We start from the raw sequence: 14,195 nt of genomic DNA, 5'->3' as shown, positions 1-14,195 counted from the left end.
AAGCTAGTCTGTCTTCTAGAACAAAAGTACTGTTTTGGGAGATGCTGAGTGCTTCTCCTGAACAACCTCTTCAGCTAAAGGGCCATGTACTACTGCAATTACTTCTGAAGTCTTTTCTTGGTTTTCAGTAGGGAGATTTTCTTGTATTTCTTTGTATAGGTTAGGATCAGAGGTAAATACTGAATGAAGAAATAGAACTCAAAGGTAAGATTAAATTCCTTGCCTGTTTGAGGGCCACATTTTTAGGTATTTCTTCTTATAAGCTCCTTCACTAATTCTGTTGGAAAGCACTGCATCTGAAGCTTTTTATCAGTTACCAGTTTAATGGAGAAGTATGTAATTCTGTTCCTGGTTGTATCAGAATAAATACTACACTTCTAGTGATCCATTTTCAGAAAAGTGTGGGGTTTTTTTTTCAGTTTAACCAAAGGACAATCATCTCTTTGTGTCTCTAGATTTTTCAGTTTCAGCACCATTCTGTTGGATATTTTTTAAAATCCAGTCTTTTTCAAGATGGTGCGAAGATGTTTGGAAAAATAAACATTTTCTTATCAGAATTTAGTAATGCTGCTATCACTGCATGAACATAAAGACTAGCTTCTGCATAGGAGTAAATGAAAATTTACCCTTTGGATGTCCTTTTTATTGTTTTTCCAACCTTGATTTTGGCTTCTGTGGCCCCCAAAAGAAGAAAAAGCTAAAATCCAACATAAATTGTCAGAAGAGATGATACTGGAAGGAAGAAATGATTGTAGACCATAACAAGGTCTTATTTAGAAAGTGTTTTTCACAGTTTTCAGACCAGGTATTCTTCAGAAGAAAAATCAAGATGCAGAAAAAAATTATGGGAAATAATATCTAACACACAAAATCAGACAAAAAATACCATCCAGAACCTCCTGTCAGCTGAAGTCACATGACCCAACATGTTCATTACCTATTCGCTGTATATTTTTAAAACCAAATAAAGATAATACATATGTAATAAACAGTATTTGTAAAATCTGAACAGAACTGATGCCCATTCTAAGCAGAAGGATCCTCTCCCTCTCCCTTCATCTCTTTGAAGTTATTTCCTTACAGAATGTATGCAGAAGTGTTTCAGGGTGTTAAATATATGTCTGGGTGTAACAAGAATTACAGAAAATGGCAGTGAATGTGGGCATTCAGGGTGGCAAATGAAACTTCAGAAGCCATGACTGAAGTTATGGGAAGTCATCCTAAATAACCTGTATTTTTGTTTGTGTTAGTAGATGGTGTGCTTCAGGAGTGCAAAGTCCTTAACTAAACTTTTGTCACAGGCCAGGTGCTTTGGATATTCATGTTTCCTCCTTTTTTTGTTTGTGGTTTTTTGTTTGTTTTTTTCTTGGACAATGCAATACTACATCTGTAGTATGTTTAGATATAAAGTAGACGATCATGATACTTAAAGTAGGTGTGTTTTTTCTTTTTTATAAAAGGTCTAAGTTCTTGCTTGAATAATTGACTGATCACTGATGTTTAGTTGTAGTTACTATTTTTTAACACTAAATATTTGTCATTCTTGCTACCTCTCAGAAAGCTACTTCTCCCCAGTCCTGCTATTAGGTTGAAAAAGATTAGTTCATATACTTACTCAATACAATGAAGTGTGCAAGTAGAGAACATGGGAGATTTTTGCATGACTTTTAGGGACATACATTTCAAAGGCTTCCCACCTGTTGTACTCTTGTTTGCCCAGACCCAACAGGTTATGTAGGACCCAAGAGCAGTGTACAGAATAACCTTAGGGCAGAAAACCCCAGCAGCTTTATTTCAGAGGCAGTGGGTCATGTCACATATGGAGGATGGCTTCTCCTCCTCCAGCTGATCCGCAACTGCAGAGCAGGTCCAGGGCCCTGGCAGGGGAGAGGGGAGGAAGCCCTGAGCCTGCCAAGCTGCCCCAAGTCAGCACCCAGGGCACCGGAAGGGCTGGGAACCCCTGCTGTGGACATGGCTTGCTGGCTGCGGAGAGTTGTTGCTTGCCAAGGGCTTGGATTTGGGATGTTGCAGAGGCATATGCCCTGGGGTTGTTGCCGCCTGACCCCCAGGACCCTTTGTCCTTGTCCCCAGAGCTGTGCTGTGGCTTTTGGTATGCTGGAGATGTCCCCCACCTGCAGTGCCTGGTGCCCACGTGGGTCAGCAGCTGGCTAACAGCTGGGGACCAACTGTGCTGTTACACCACATTATTCTGCTGGGAGAGGGGTGAGGAAAGAAAGTTGTAATTGCATTTAACATAAACCCTCTGCTCTTAAATCTACCAAATTTAAAATGGCTGTTTTTTATTTGCATCTTTATTTTTATTGTTAGAAGACAGAGGCATATTAGTAAAATGATGAATGACATCTTTACTTATTGTAGGTATTGATTGCTTTCACTTTGTGACAGGTCTGAAATGTGCACACTTGAGAAAATCCAAGTAGAGTTTATGCACTTGAAGTATTCGACTGAATTGCAAAGGTCTAAGAATTTGCTCAGGAAATTAGTTCAACATGACATGCGTCTGAAAGAACCGCTCGTTTTGTTACATGTATTATAGGGCTGGATTATTAACTGAAAAACAATATCAGCAACAAAAATGCAGTAGGGGATTCATGTGAAATTGCCCTTTTGTCCTGCAAGCTGTGGCAGAAGCAGAAGTGTGAATAAACTGCATAGAAAGGAGTGCTGAGCGCAGTCTGGTAATCAAATGTTCTGTTATATCTGATACTTATCTTGTGAGTAGGGCTGAAAGTCAAGTGTCTGCAATCAGCAGAGAAGCGTAGATGCATTTTCATTATAAATTAAGTAGTCTAATTGTATTTGGTTGGGTTTTGTTGTGGTTTTTTAAATTATATTAGGCTCTTTCCTGGCAAACAGAAGTATTTTGTGATATTTTTAAAAGGGCACGTTTTGTACATTGTAAGAGTACAGGTGTGGCTCTGATAGGACCTGACAGTCCGGGCAAACCCTTGTCAACCTCTTCACTGTGATTCAGACTTGGCACATTCTTATTAAGATTTTTAACCACGTGTTTTCAGACTGTCTCCTGTGCTGCCACTTACACTGGGAAACAGTTTCCCATAGACTTTGCTGCCTCACCTCTTGTTGTCAGCCCATCCTTACAGTGCTTTTTTAAAAAAAAAAAAAAAAAACAGAAGAAAAAAAGTTTTTTTGCTGGGAGGGTGTGTGTGCCACTTCCAGTCAAACTGTCTTACTAGCTTTTTCCCCTGACTCATACATTTTCTTCTGTCTCCTGTCCATATCAATCCCTTGGGACTTCTTCCTCCCACCTATATATTTGGGTTTATTTTTTTGCCTTCTCAGTACACATTGGGAGAGCTTATTCTATGAATGGTGTTTGTAGACAATAATGATGGAAAGACTTAATAATATCCAAATTCCTCAAGGTAAAGATTCTTCACCTGACTGTAACACCATGCTAGAGGACAACTTGACAACCCCTGCTTACTTTATTCTTGTGGATTTTTTTAGTACAGGCTAAGATCCTCACTTGTGCTTGCTGTTTCATAAGGTGTTGTAGTCATTTGGAAAATCTTGTTGAAGCTGTATTGGAAAATTAATATTTTATTTTCAGTTGCTGCATCTTTCTTTCCTTTTCTATTGCAGCAGAAACTTTTTGAGAGATTAAAGTATTACTAAATGCGTTAGATCAAATTCTGTGCATTTTCTCATCCATGAAATTAGTCACATTAGGTGAGATGCAGTAAATACCTTGTGAGTAACCTGATACTATCTCCAGATGATGTTTACAGATAATGAGAAATGCATGGGATTATTTGACAGTGACTTTAAAATTGTTTCAATAAAGCCTATAACATTAATAAAATATTGAAAAGGACGGGAATAAACTAGGCAAATTGTCTCAGTTTTTAAAATGTTCTAAAGTACATGAATCCTGTATATATGAGTACACAAATCTTATTCTTAAATTCTTTATATTCAGATTAAGTGTTTTAGATTGTGCTGTTTTACTTTTAAAATGTGATGTAGCAAGATTCATAGATACTGTAATTTAAAGGAAATTTTTTAGGCCAAGTGGGAGGAGAGGATTGCAAGAAAAAGCAATGATGTAATCTGTAGCTTTGCTATTCAGCTCTGTAACTGGCATTCTACATCTGCTTGTCATTCAAAGAAACCCCCAAAAGTTCATTCTTTATATGGTGCCAGCAGGGAGTTACCTTATTCAAATAATCTGACCGCTAGTGTCAGTTTAGCAAAAATCCAGGTTTTGAGTGATGGTCCTTACATTTCTGTGTGTATGCATCTTACTGCAGGATGGTTAACCTTTAGGGACAGAGGATACAAAGGAAATAATCCTGTAAAGTATTGAAACTTCGGTGGGTGCTGAAGGAGTTTGGTGCTTTGTGGCAACAGGTCCACTAATTGTTTTACAAAAGAAAGAATGAATACGTGTTGGTGGCTTAACACCAATGACCAGTAAATCCTGACATCTCTTGGAAAAATACCAAGAGGTGTACCAAGGCAAGGTATGCTTGCGGTGTGTTAAGGTTGTTGGATCTAGCCTTCTAATGGAAGAATGTGAAATCTGTAGGAGAGACTTCTCTGATAGTTACAGGCATTCATTCATTTAAATTCTGGCTCCAGAAAGTTACAATTACTCTGCTTTGGGAATCTGTGTTTTACTCGCTGCTGAGACTCTTTGGGACTTTAATGTGTATGGGACTAAAGTTGCAAATGCTCTGTTATCAGAGTCCTAACTCATTACTGTGTTTTGATGAATAGCATTTAGAACAAAAAATGTCTGTCTTCAAAAAGGTTTTTCTTAGTCATTCTGCAGTAGCGTGAGGACTGGGTCATTCAGATAATACAATATAATGACAAAGCGAAGGTTGATAGAGGCTGCTAGCATGAGCGTAACATATTGAGTACAAAGGAGGTACCTAGAAACAGAGAGGCTGAAAGCTTTTCGTGACCTGTAGATTCTGTACAGCCATGTAAAACAGACCTGTAAAGAACAACAGGGACAGACTGCAGTGACTGTCTCAAGGGCTGCGGCTGTGTCTGTGAGGAGCTGGACAGCAAACCAAAGTTCTAGGTGCTTGGCTTTCTTTTTTTGTTCTAGGCCAGTAGGCAGATTGTTAGTGGTAACATTGCCTACAATGTTGTGAATGGTTCACTGGCAAACTCTAAAGGTAATAAAGCGGTAACTAAACAAGTTAAAGTTCTTGTAGTGTTGTCTTTCAGTAATTTGAAAGGTCTAGCTTCAGTAAAGTTTTAATCTGTCGATTGTGAAATATCTAGAAAGAAGGTATAGATTTCTTATAAATGATTATTTTATGTCCTTGATACAACATGCTACTTAGTATTAAAAGATGTATCAAAACTTGTCTTAGTGGGAAAGAGTTTGTTTGTATAGTTTACAAGCATTTATTTATACCTGGACTGCTGCTGATATCCAAATCAATAAGCAGGTCCAAACAGCATTTCTTTTTCCTTTTTTTTTGTCTATAGTAATTATTCCACTGAACTATATTTCTTCCCAAAATTACTCTGACAGGAGCTTGTAATCTAGAGTAAGAAATATGTGCTCTTCTATCATAGTCTGGTTAAAGTTGTGTCATTGCTCAACCTTGAAAATGAAGCAGCTCTCCCCAGCTGGCAAAATGAAGATTTCACACTCGTTTCTAACTCTGAATTATCCTTAGGCATTGCACCTTAAAATCAAAAACTTGTTGTGCATGTACAAGATTTAGTTTCTCTTTATAGGAATCCAACAGTTGCTATTTTTTTCAGTCTTCAGCGTTGGTTTTGCAGGTAATGAGGTAAAGAAGGCACTAGCAAACATATGCTTATATCTGAAATATTTCTGATTTATTTTTCTCCTGGTAGTGGGAATGCCTACAAAATACTGTGCAAGAAAATAGTGGTTTTTATGCAGAAGATTGTTACTTGATTGTAATGATCTGTATATAATGCTCCTCTTAATCTCTGACAAGTGCAGCTATCTAAACTCCCCGAATGCTTATGAGTCCTAAGATAGTGCATAAGCTGTCATTTTTAATAATTCAAACATAACAATACCTTGATATGTCAGTAAAATACCTTCCACTTGTGGGACTTGAAGGAAAGGAGAGGTTGGTTTGTGCTAGAGGATGCTCCATGGTATTTCTGGTGTTCTGCCCCTACTCCTGATAGTTTTGGTGTCACAGCTGAAATCAGTGGGCTAAATTAATCATCCAGAAGTTCTAGGTTGAAGTTTATGGGCATGTTGGTACTGTCTTTTTTGGATGTGGCCTTCGGAGAGTGTCCTACTGTTTTGTAGTCACCCATAGAAACTAAAATTTGGGGACAACTGAATGATGTAAGTAAAAGAAGAAAGAAAGGTCATGTCATAAAATGGTTGCACTGGGAATCTGAGTATATGATATGCAGCCTTTAGATTACTGACAACAACAGAGGAGTTTTCTTTCGGTGTCAGCAGAGACAGAGAATTACACCTTGTTTTGGTTGCATCAGTTGGGAGTGCGGGTGAAAAGAGCATACCTGGTACCGATGTGCAGACACCAGGAATCTTGCAGAGAAAGATCCTTCATCTGATCGTTTAAACTTGCCTTTTCAGTTTGAAATGGGCTGTGTTAGACACTTAGTTACCTCCCAATTAAACTGGAAGGCTGAATTAATCTGTATAGTAAGATTCAAGGCAGCTAAATGTAAAGCACTATAGCAATGCAAAGATTGCATCACTAAAATTGCCTGTTGAGGGAGAGGTTGGCGTGACTGACACATACCTCCTTCCTTGCTCTGCAGAAGGACGGAGAAAGGGGGATCCTGAGGAGTAGCTCATGGTCACAGTTTCTTGGGTGTAACTGAGCTGTGAGCTGCACATGGCTGAACACAAGGTGACAGTGGCAGTCAGTCAGGCACTGTGCTTGGCTAAGGTCAGAGAGATGGCCAGGGGGAAGTCTGAGGGGAAGTAATAAGGATTATGCCATCCATACAGTCTAGTTAATTGTTGTGATGTAATGTAACTCTCCTGCCTTCAGCTTTAACAACAACAAAGAAAGTATATACTGGTTTTCCAGTCTAATGAATGCCTATAAAGCATGTAAGTAACTTTGACGTTAAGAAATCAAAGTGGAAACTTCCCAGTGTTACCAGAATAATGTAACGTGTTCAGTATTTTCTACAGGAAAATAAGAGGGGAGGGAAGCCTCAAAAGCCATGTCTTGTTTCTACTCATCTGAAGTAGATTACAAAGATGCTGTGAGGCTATGCAGGGCGGAAATCAGGAGGTCTAAAGCCCAGCTAGAAATTAATCTGGCTTCAGCAGTCAAGGATAACAAGAAATGTTTCTATAAGTACATCAACAGCAAAAGAAAGACCAGAGAGAGCCTCCATCCCCTGCTAGATGCAGGAGGAAACATGGTAACAAGTGATGAGGAAAAGGCTGAGGTGCTTAATGCCTTCTTTGCCTCAGTCTTTAATAACAAGACCAGTTGTACTGAGGGAATCCAGCCTCCTCAGCCAAAAGACAGAGACTGGGAGAACGACACCCCCCGCAATCCAGGAGGAGATAGTCAGTGACCCACTGCATCGCATAGACACACACACAAGTCTATGGGACTGGATGGGATACACCTGAGGGTGCTGAAGGAGCTGGCTGGGGTGCTCGCCAAGCCACTTTCCATCATTTACCAGCAGTCCTGGCTGACCGGGGAGGTCCCGACAGATTGGAAATTGGCCAATGTGATGCCCATCTATAAGAAGGGTCGGAAGGATGATCCGGGAAATTACAGGCCTGTCAGCTTGACTTCGGTGCCTGGGAAGCTGATGGAGCAGCTCATCCTGAGTACCATCACACAACACATGTGGGACAACCAGATGATCAGGCCCGGTCAGCATGGGTTTATGAAAGGCAGGTCCTGCTTGACAAACCTGATCTCCTTCTACGACAGAGTGACCTGCTTATTGGATGAGGGAAAGGCTGTGGATGTAGCTTACCTTGACTTTAGTAAGGCCTTTGACACTGTTTCCCACAGCATTCTCCTGGTGAAACTGGCTGCTTGTGGCTTGGATGGGCACACGCTTTGCTGGGTAAAAAACTGGCTGGATGGCCGGGCCCAAAGAGTTGTGGTGAATGGAGTTAAATCTGGTTGGCGGCCGGTCACGAGTGGTGACCCCAGGGCTCAGTTTTGGGGCCACTCCTGTTTAACATCTTTATTGATGATCTAGACGAGGGGATCGAATGCACCCTCAGTAAGTTTGCAGATGACACCAAGTTGGGTGGGAGTGTTGATCGGCTTGAGGGTAGGGAGGCTCTGCAGAGAGATCTGGACAGGCTGGAGCGATGGGCTAAGGCCAACTGCATGAGTTTCAATAAGGCCAAATGCCGGGTGCTGCACTTGGGCCACAACAACCCCCAGCAGCGCTACAGGCTTGGGGAGGAGTGGCTGGAGAGCTGCCAGTCAGAGAGGGACCTGGGGGTGTTGATTGACAGCCGGCTGAACATGAGCCAGCAGTGTGCCCAGGTGGCCAAGAAGGCCAATGATATCCTGGCCTGTATCAGAAATAGTGTGGCCAGCAGGGACAGGGAAGTGATCTTACCCCTGTACTCGGCACTGGTGAGGCCGCACCTCGATGACTGTGTTCAGTTTTGGGGCCCTCACTACAAAAAGGACATTGAATTACTCGAGCGTGTCCAAAGAAGGGCAACGAAGCTGGTGAAGGGTCTGGAGCACATGTCGTACGAGGAGCGGCTGAGGGAACTGGGGTTGTTTAGTCTGGAGAAGAGGAGGCTGAGGGGAGACCTCATCGCCCTCTACAACTACCTGAAAGGAGGTTTCAGAGAGCTGGGGATGAGTCTGTTTAATGAAGTAATAAGCGATAGGACAAGAGGCAATGGCCTCAAGTTGTGCCAGGGAGGGTTTAAACTAGATATTAGGAAGCATTTCTTTACAGAACGGGTTGTTAGGTGTTGGAATGGGCTGCCCAGGGAGGTGGTAGAGTCCCCATCCCTGGAGGTGTTTAAGAGTTGGGTTGACATAGCGCTGAGGGATATGGTGTAGTTGAGAATGGTCAGTGTTAGCTTAATGGTTGGACTAGATGATCTTCAAGGTCCTTTCCAACCTAGATGATTCTGTGATTCTGTAAATCTCCACTTGAATTTACGTATTTGAGGTGTAAGATTTGCTTCTAGCTTTCACTGGATTTTCACTCCCCCTCCCCTTTATTTTGGTCTCATTGTCCACCAGCAGAAGTATATTCTTAGAACAGAAATTTCTGCTGACATGTCAGCCTCAGACTCTGTTATAAAGTTAAAATTTGATGGCACAACTGCAGGTCCACAGCAAGGTCTTGGTTAAGACAGATAGTGATGCTTGCTTAAGACAAGACTCAAGATAGATAATAAATAGATTAAGTAGCTGTGTTGCACAGCTCTAATGATGATATCTACAAAATCAAACTCCTCAGGGTTATAGCTATATGGGGAAAAAAAAGCATATTTGATATCTTTACTCTTGATCCAGAGAGGTGCTAACACTCATGAGTAAAGGATTGTGAATATAGCTTTGAACATAACCATGCACAATTTTTTCTTGTGTAAGAGTGCATTTTAGACTACCCTTGTTTTTCAGATACTTTTATTGCCTTGGAATATTTGAAAATTGTTAGTTATGTAAGAAGAGTAAATACATAGTTCTAGTTGTATTTATAACCAATTTTATTTTTCTAAACAGGAATGAACATCTGCACAGATGCTCTCAGTGCAAGGTTGCTAAATACTGTGATACATCTTGTCAGGTAAGATGAAAAATAACAGCTATAAAAGGTTGAAGAAAACAGGCATTTGAATAATTTATTTCCATGCATTTCCATGCATTTTGCACATTGTCATACCTCCACACTCCTATTTCTTATTTGTAGATATGGACAGAGTGTGTAAACATGCTGCCTTGTTTTATCTGAGTATTTTTATATTTACAAACATAAGATTATAATCGGTGCAACAGACAAAACTAAGCTGAAGCTTGTGGTGTTTGGCTGTGCTTAGTTAGAGGGGGAGGATTAATTCTTCAGCTTTGCTGGCTGTAGACTGAAGGCTCTAAGTCAATTTTGCAGTAAAACAATTTATATTTCAAGAATAATTTTTATCATGGTAAAGTATATATTCCATTTTTTTAAGAGGAAATAAGGGTCAAGAATGTGCAGAGAGAAGAGAAGGCCTTGGGCAAAACTGCATCTCTGAGGAGGTTTTCAAGAAGATGGAGCCAGGCTCTTCACTGTGGTGCATGGAAGGAGGACAAGAGGCAACAGGCTTAAATTGTATAGAAGAGAGGTTCACATGAAATGTAAGGAAAAGCTGTTTCACCCTGAGGACAGCCAAGAGGTGGAACAGGCTGGCCAGGGTGTTTGTGTCATCTTCATGCTTTGAGGGTTTCAAGACCCCACTGGATAAAATGCTGAGCTGGGTCTGACCCCAGAGCTGACCCTGCTTTGCAACTAGAGGTCTCCCTAGATCCCTTCCAACCTGAATTATCCTGTGACTCTGTCCTGTGAAACAGTTCTTAAAGGTGTTCAAACCTAAAACTTTAGCTTTTATATTTGACTTGTATTGTCACTTAAGCATGTGGGCAGAAGTTGGCAGGACTTGGTACTGTCTGGACATGCAAGGGTAAATGACTGGCACCAGGATAAAGGACCAGGCACCTGAGATTTGAGCCATGAGGGTCACCTGACAGAACCCTTGAATTTTTAAATGATTCCTCTTAGATTTGCATTGTGATTTCTGTTTTGTTTTTTTCCTAAATAGAGAAGAATGAAGAAAACCAAGTAATGGTCAAAACAGACTAGTAGTGATACACTATTAAATGCATATGAATTTAAATTTTTAGGTTAAGTCCTTGACATTCAAATGATCTTTTCACATGTCATGTGCTTCTATAAACAATTCTGCTTTACTATAATCTGCAGTGTTCTCAACATGCCAGAAACCCCTCCTTTATGTGATTAAAACATATGGAGAGGGAAAGGAGGAAAATATGTTGTTTTGATTCATTGTATGGCAAATGTGTGCAATGTACATTAGGTGCTTACTGTAGCATCAGTAATAATGCTACAGGTAGATGTATTATGCGAGATCATAAGGAAAATATGACTGTGAAGAGTACAGAAGACCAGAGTATTTGCAAGTTAAATTTAAAACAAATATCTGCCAGGAGAGTCGTTGGTAAAGCTTCTGTTGGCAAGTCTGTAATGTGAAATGAGACTCTGCTGACACTGACTTGCACAAGCAAATCTGCAAGGTGTAATGCACTATCCTGTTCCAACTTAGGTGTAGTAGCAATGGAGGTAGGAAATGGGGCTTCCTCCTTGGGGAAAACAACTATGTGAATGTGCTTCAGGGATTCACAGTGGATAGCCTGAAGCCATCTTGGGTATCTTTGCTTTGTGCTTCCAGCTGTAGGGTTCACAGAATCGTCTAGGTTGGAAAAGACCTTGAAGATCATCTAGTCCAACCATTAACCTAACATTGACAGTTCCCAACTACACCATATCCCTCAGCATTATGTCAACCCAACTCTTAAACACCTCCAGGGATGGGGACTCTACCACCTCCCTGGGCAGCCCATTCCAACGCCTAACAACCTGTTCTGTAAAGAAATGCTTCCTAATATCCAGTCTAAACCTTCCCTGGTGCAACTTGAGGCCATTCCCTCTTGTCCTATCGCCTGTTACTTCGTGTGCTTGAAGCCATCCACAGTTGTAGGTACTGATTTCAGTGAGACAGGCTGCTGTTGCCAAAAGTAATCTGCGCTTAAAATGCTGTGTTACATAATATTGTTACTGTTACATAATATCTTTAACTGTTAATAAATTAATATTGAATTAATATTACATAATATCCTGTGATGTTAGATAGCAGTTGAGAATAACTGAAAAAATATCATTTTCTAGTCAAAACAGTTCATTTATTGGGATTGATGACTCAGGGCAGATAATTCAGATAAAACTGAGACCAGTCAGATCTGTTTGCTTTTGAGGACTGTGCTGTGATCCATATTTCTTTTGATAAGCTAGCTAAACTACTGTGCAGCTCTGGTTTTATAGCAGCTGTTAGCAAATCTCTCCTTGGCCAAGCCAAAGGCTTTGTGCTCTACTTAGCCTCTGTAGCTTTAGTGCAATTCATTAATATGTCCACTTCTAATTGAACTAATTGCTGAACAAAATAAACAGCAGCATATCGAATGAAATTGCGGTTTGCACATTTAAAAAAGTCAATGTTGGCAGAACAGGACTATTTTAGTTTTATAAATACAGATAACTTTGAAATGCAAATTGTGCAGTTGGATTTACAGTTTACACTTAGTTGCAGAATGATTTGATCATTTTTTGATGTGTGTTAAATGAATCCTATAACTCAAAACATTTAGTTTAGACTTAAAAACTGTCAGTTTTCTGGTTAAAATAAATGAAATCAGAATTAATCTAAAAATCTGATTTTAAAAAAAGAGATTAATTGGGGTAGCTGAACTATGTTTAGGATAAAGGTGGACTTTGTGAAGGAAACTTCAAAGTAAATGCAGCAGGGGATTTCTGTGTTAGGATGTACCTAAATGAGCCATTGTACATTTTACAACTATCTTGTAAAGATCTTAATTTGATTTAAAATATCAGGTGGTTAAGATAGCTTTATTTGGGCTAACCTATAGGAGAAGAAATAGTCTTTTGAAAGATGTTTCCCTTTTTGGAATTTACTGTGAGAACTGTTATCCTTTAAGGAGATATATGGGCAGAACCAGAAGTGCTGAACAAAACTATAGGGGAATTAGAATTTCCAGTTTGTAGAAGGCTCCACAGTGTCAATATTGAAAACTTCAAGTGAGTTGTGCCAAATTTTAAAATTTCTCATTATTTTTTTTTCGGGCTAGTTGAAACAGTTTGCTTTCACTTTTGACACTTTAATTTACTTCAAAATTATTAGAAATGTGGGACTGAAAGTTATCACAAGAGATCCTTTGGGCCGACCATTTTCAACTGAATTCTGATTTCAGGATCAAGTGTATGTAGACCTTTTGCTTTTAAATTTTTTTTTTCAGTTGGACCTCATTGATTTTTGCACCTCTTGGACACTTCTCTGTAGCCCCTTTCCCACTTATTGATGCCTGATTTCCTGGAACTGCCTTCTAACAGTGTTATGTTGGCTGGGGGTCTCTCCAAATGTAGAGTTACCACATCTGCAGCTCCTCGTAATCACTGCTGTGATCTTCCCTGGCAATATTTATTAATTTGGTACATCCCATAGATTGGGGATCAGTCATATATATGATAATCCCTAACAAATGGGAGAGTCATTTTAGGTGGAATTCAGAATGTGCCATTAACAAACATTATTGAAATGGCTTAATTTAAAAAAAAAAAAAAAGACATTCTGTAAGAATTTGAATGATCCTTTGGAAATTACAAATAATATCTTTAAGAAATCAAAAGCTTTTGGAGGAAAAATATCCCACTTTGAAATTTTTTTTTTTTACAAGCTTTTGTCTTTAATTGCTTTTCATTAACATGTTAATCTGCAGAAAGCGTTTGTTTGATTCTGCACAGGAGACAAGGGAAACCTCTGTTTTATAAGCATTGGTTTAGGATCTTTCATAGGGTTAGGGACTGTTGGGACACAGGGATGCATATTGGCAAAGCATCTCGGCTAAAAATATGCAAGACCTTACAGGCAGATGTGAGGGGTCTTTGCCCATGCCTTGAGCCAGTAGGAGGTGATCCTGGGCCTCGGTTGTCCAGTGAAACCCAGTGATGCATTGGTGTTTATGTGGTGTTGGTTTGGGGGGCAGACTCCCGATCTGCCACCAGTAAACAGCTGTTTGCTGCACTGTCTCCTAAGCCATGTGGGTGCTGACCCTTTTCACCTGGGTGAAGCCTGAGGAATTGCACTTGGGGTACATTGAGCTGGAATGAGAGACAGTGATTTGGGAGGACATAAAAGGAGGATTATTCTTTCTGAGTTACTAAGTGTAGTGAAGCCTGGAGGAGGAGTGCTGGTTACTGCCCTGCACTGTTTACTCATTTTTTCTTTGCCTCCTTCTGGTAGTGTTCATTTCTAACGAGAGGAAAAAAGTGTGTTGCAAAATTGGAAGATCTTCCCTGGCAAGGAGGAAGAAGGGTCATACCAGGTGACTGTACCTGTGCACTGTAGTATTTAT

General features: G+C 40.1%; 1 protein-coding gene across 2 annotated transcripts in view; it reads left to right on the top strand.

Annotated features, from left to right (window-relative positions):
* The window catches only part of SMYD3 (SET and MYND domain containing 3), a 431,626-nt gene that overhangs the window by 46,962 nt on the left and 370,469 nt on the right, over positions 1 to 14,195 (top strand). For both annotated transcript variants that reach the window (XM_074863269.1, XM_074863270.1), the window contains exon 2: positions 9,720 to 9,783. In XM_074863269.1, the coding sequence (XP_074719370.1) occupies positions 9,720 to 9,783 (64 nt within the window). The remainder of the gene's footprint in view (positions 1 to 9,719; positions 9,784 to 14,195) is intronic.

The sequence above is a fragment of the Strix uralensis genome, chromosome 3 (assembly GCF_047716275.1).
Source record: "Strix uralensis isolate ZFMK-TIS-50842 chromosome 3, bStrUra1, whole genome shotgun sequence".
NCBI lineage: Eukaryota > Metazoa > Chordata > Aves > Strigiformes > Strigidae > Strix > Strix uralensis.
The sequence above is the reverse complement of the archived record's forward strand: the minus strand, read 5'-3'. Positions and strand labels throughout refer to the sequence as shown.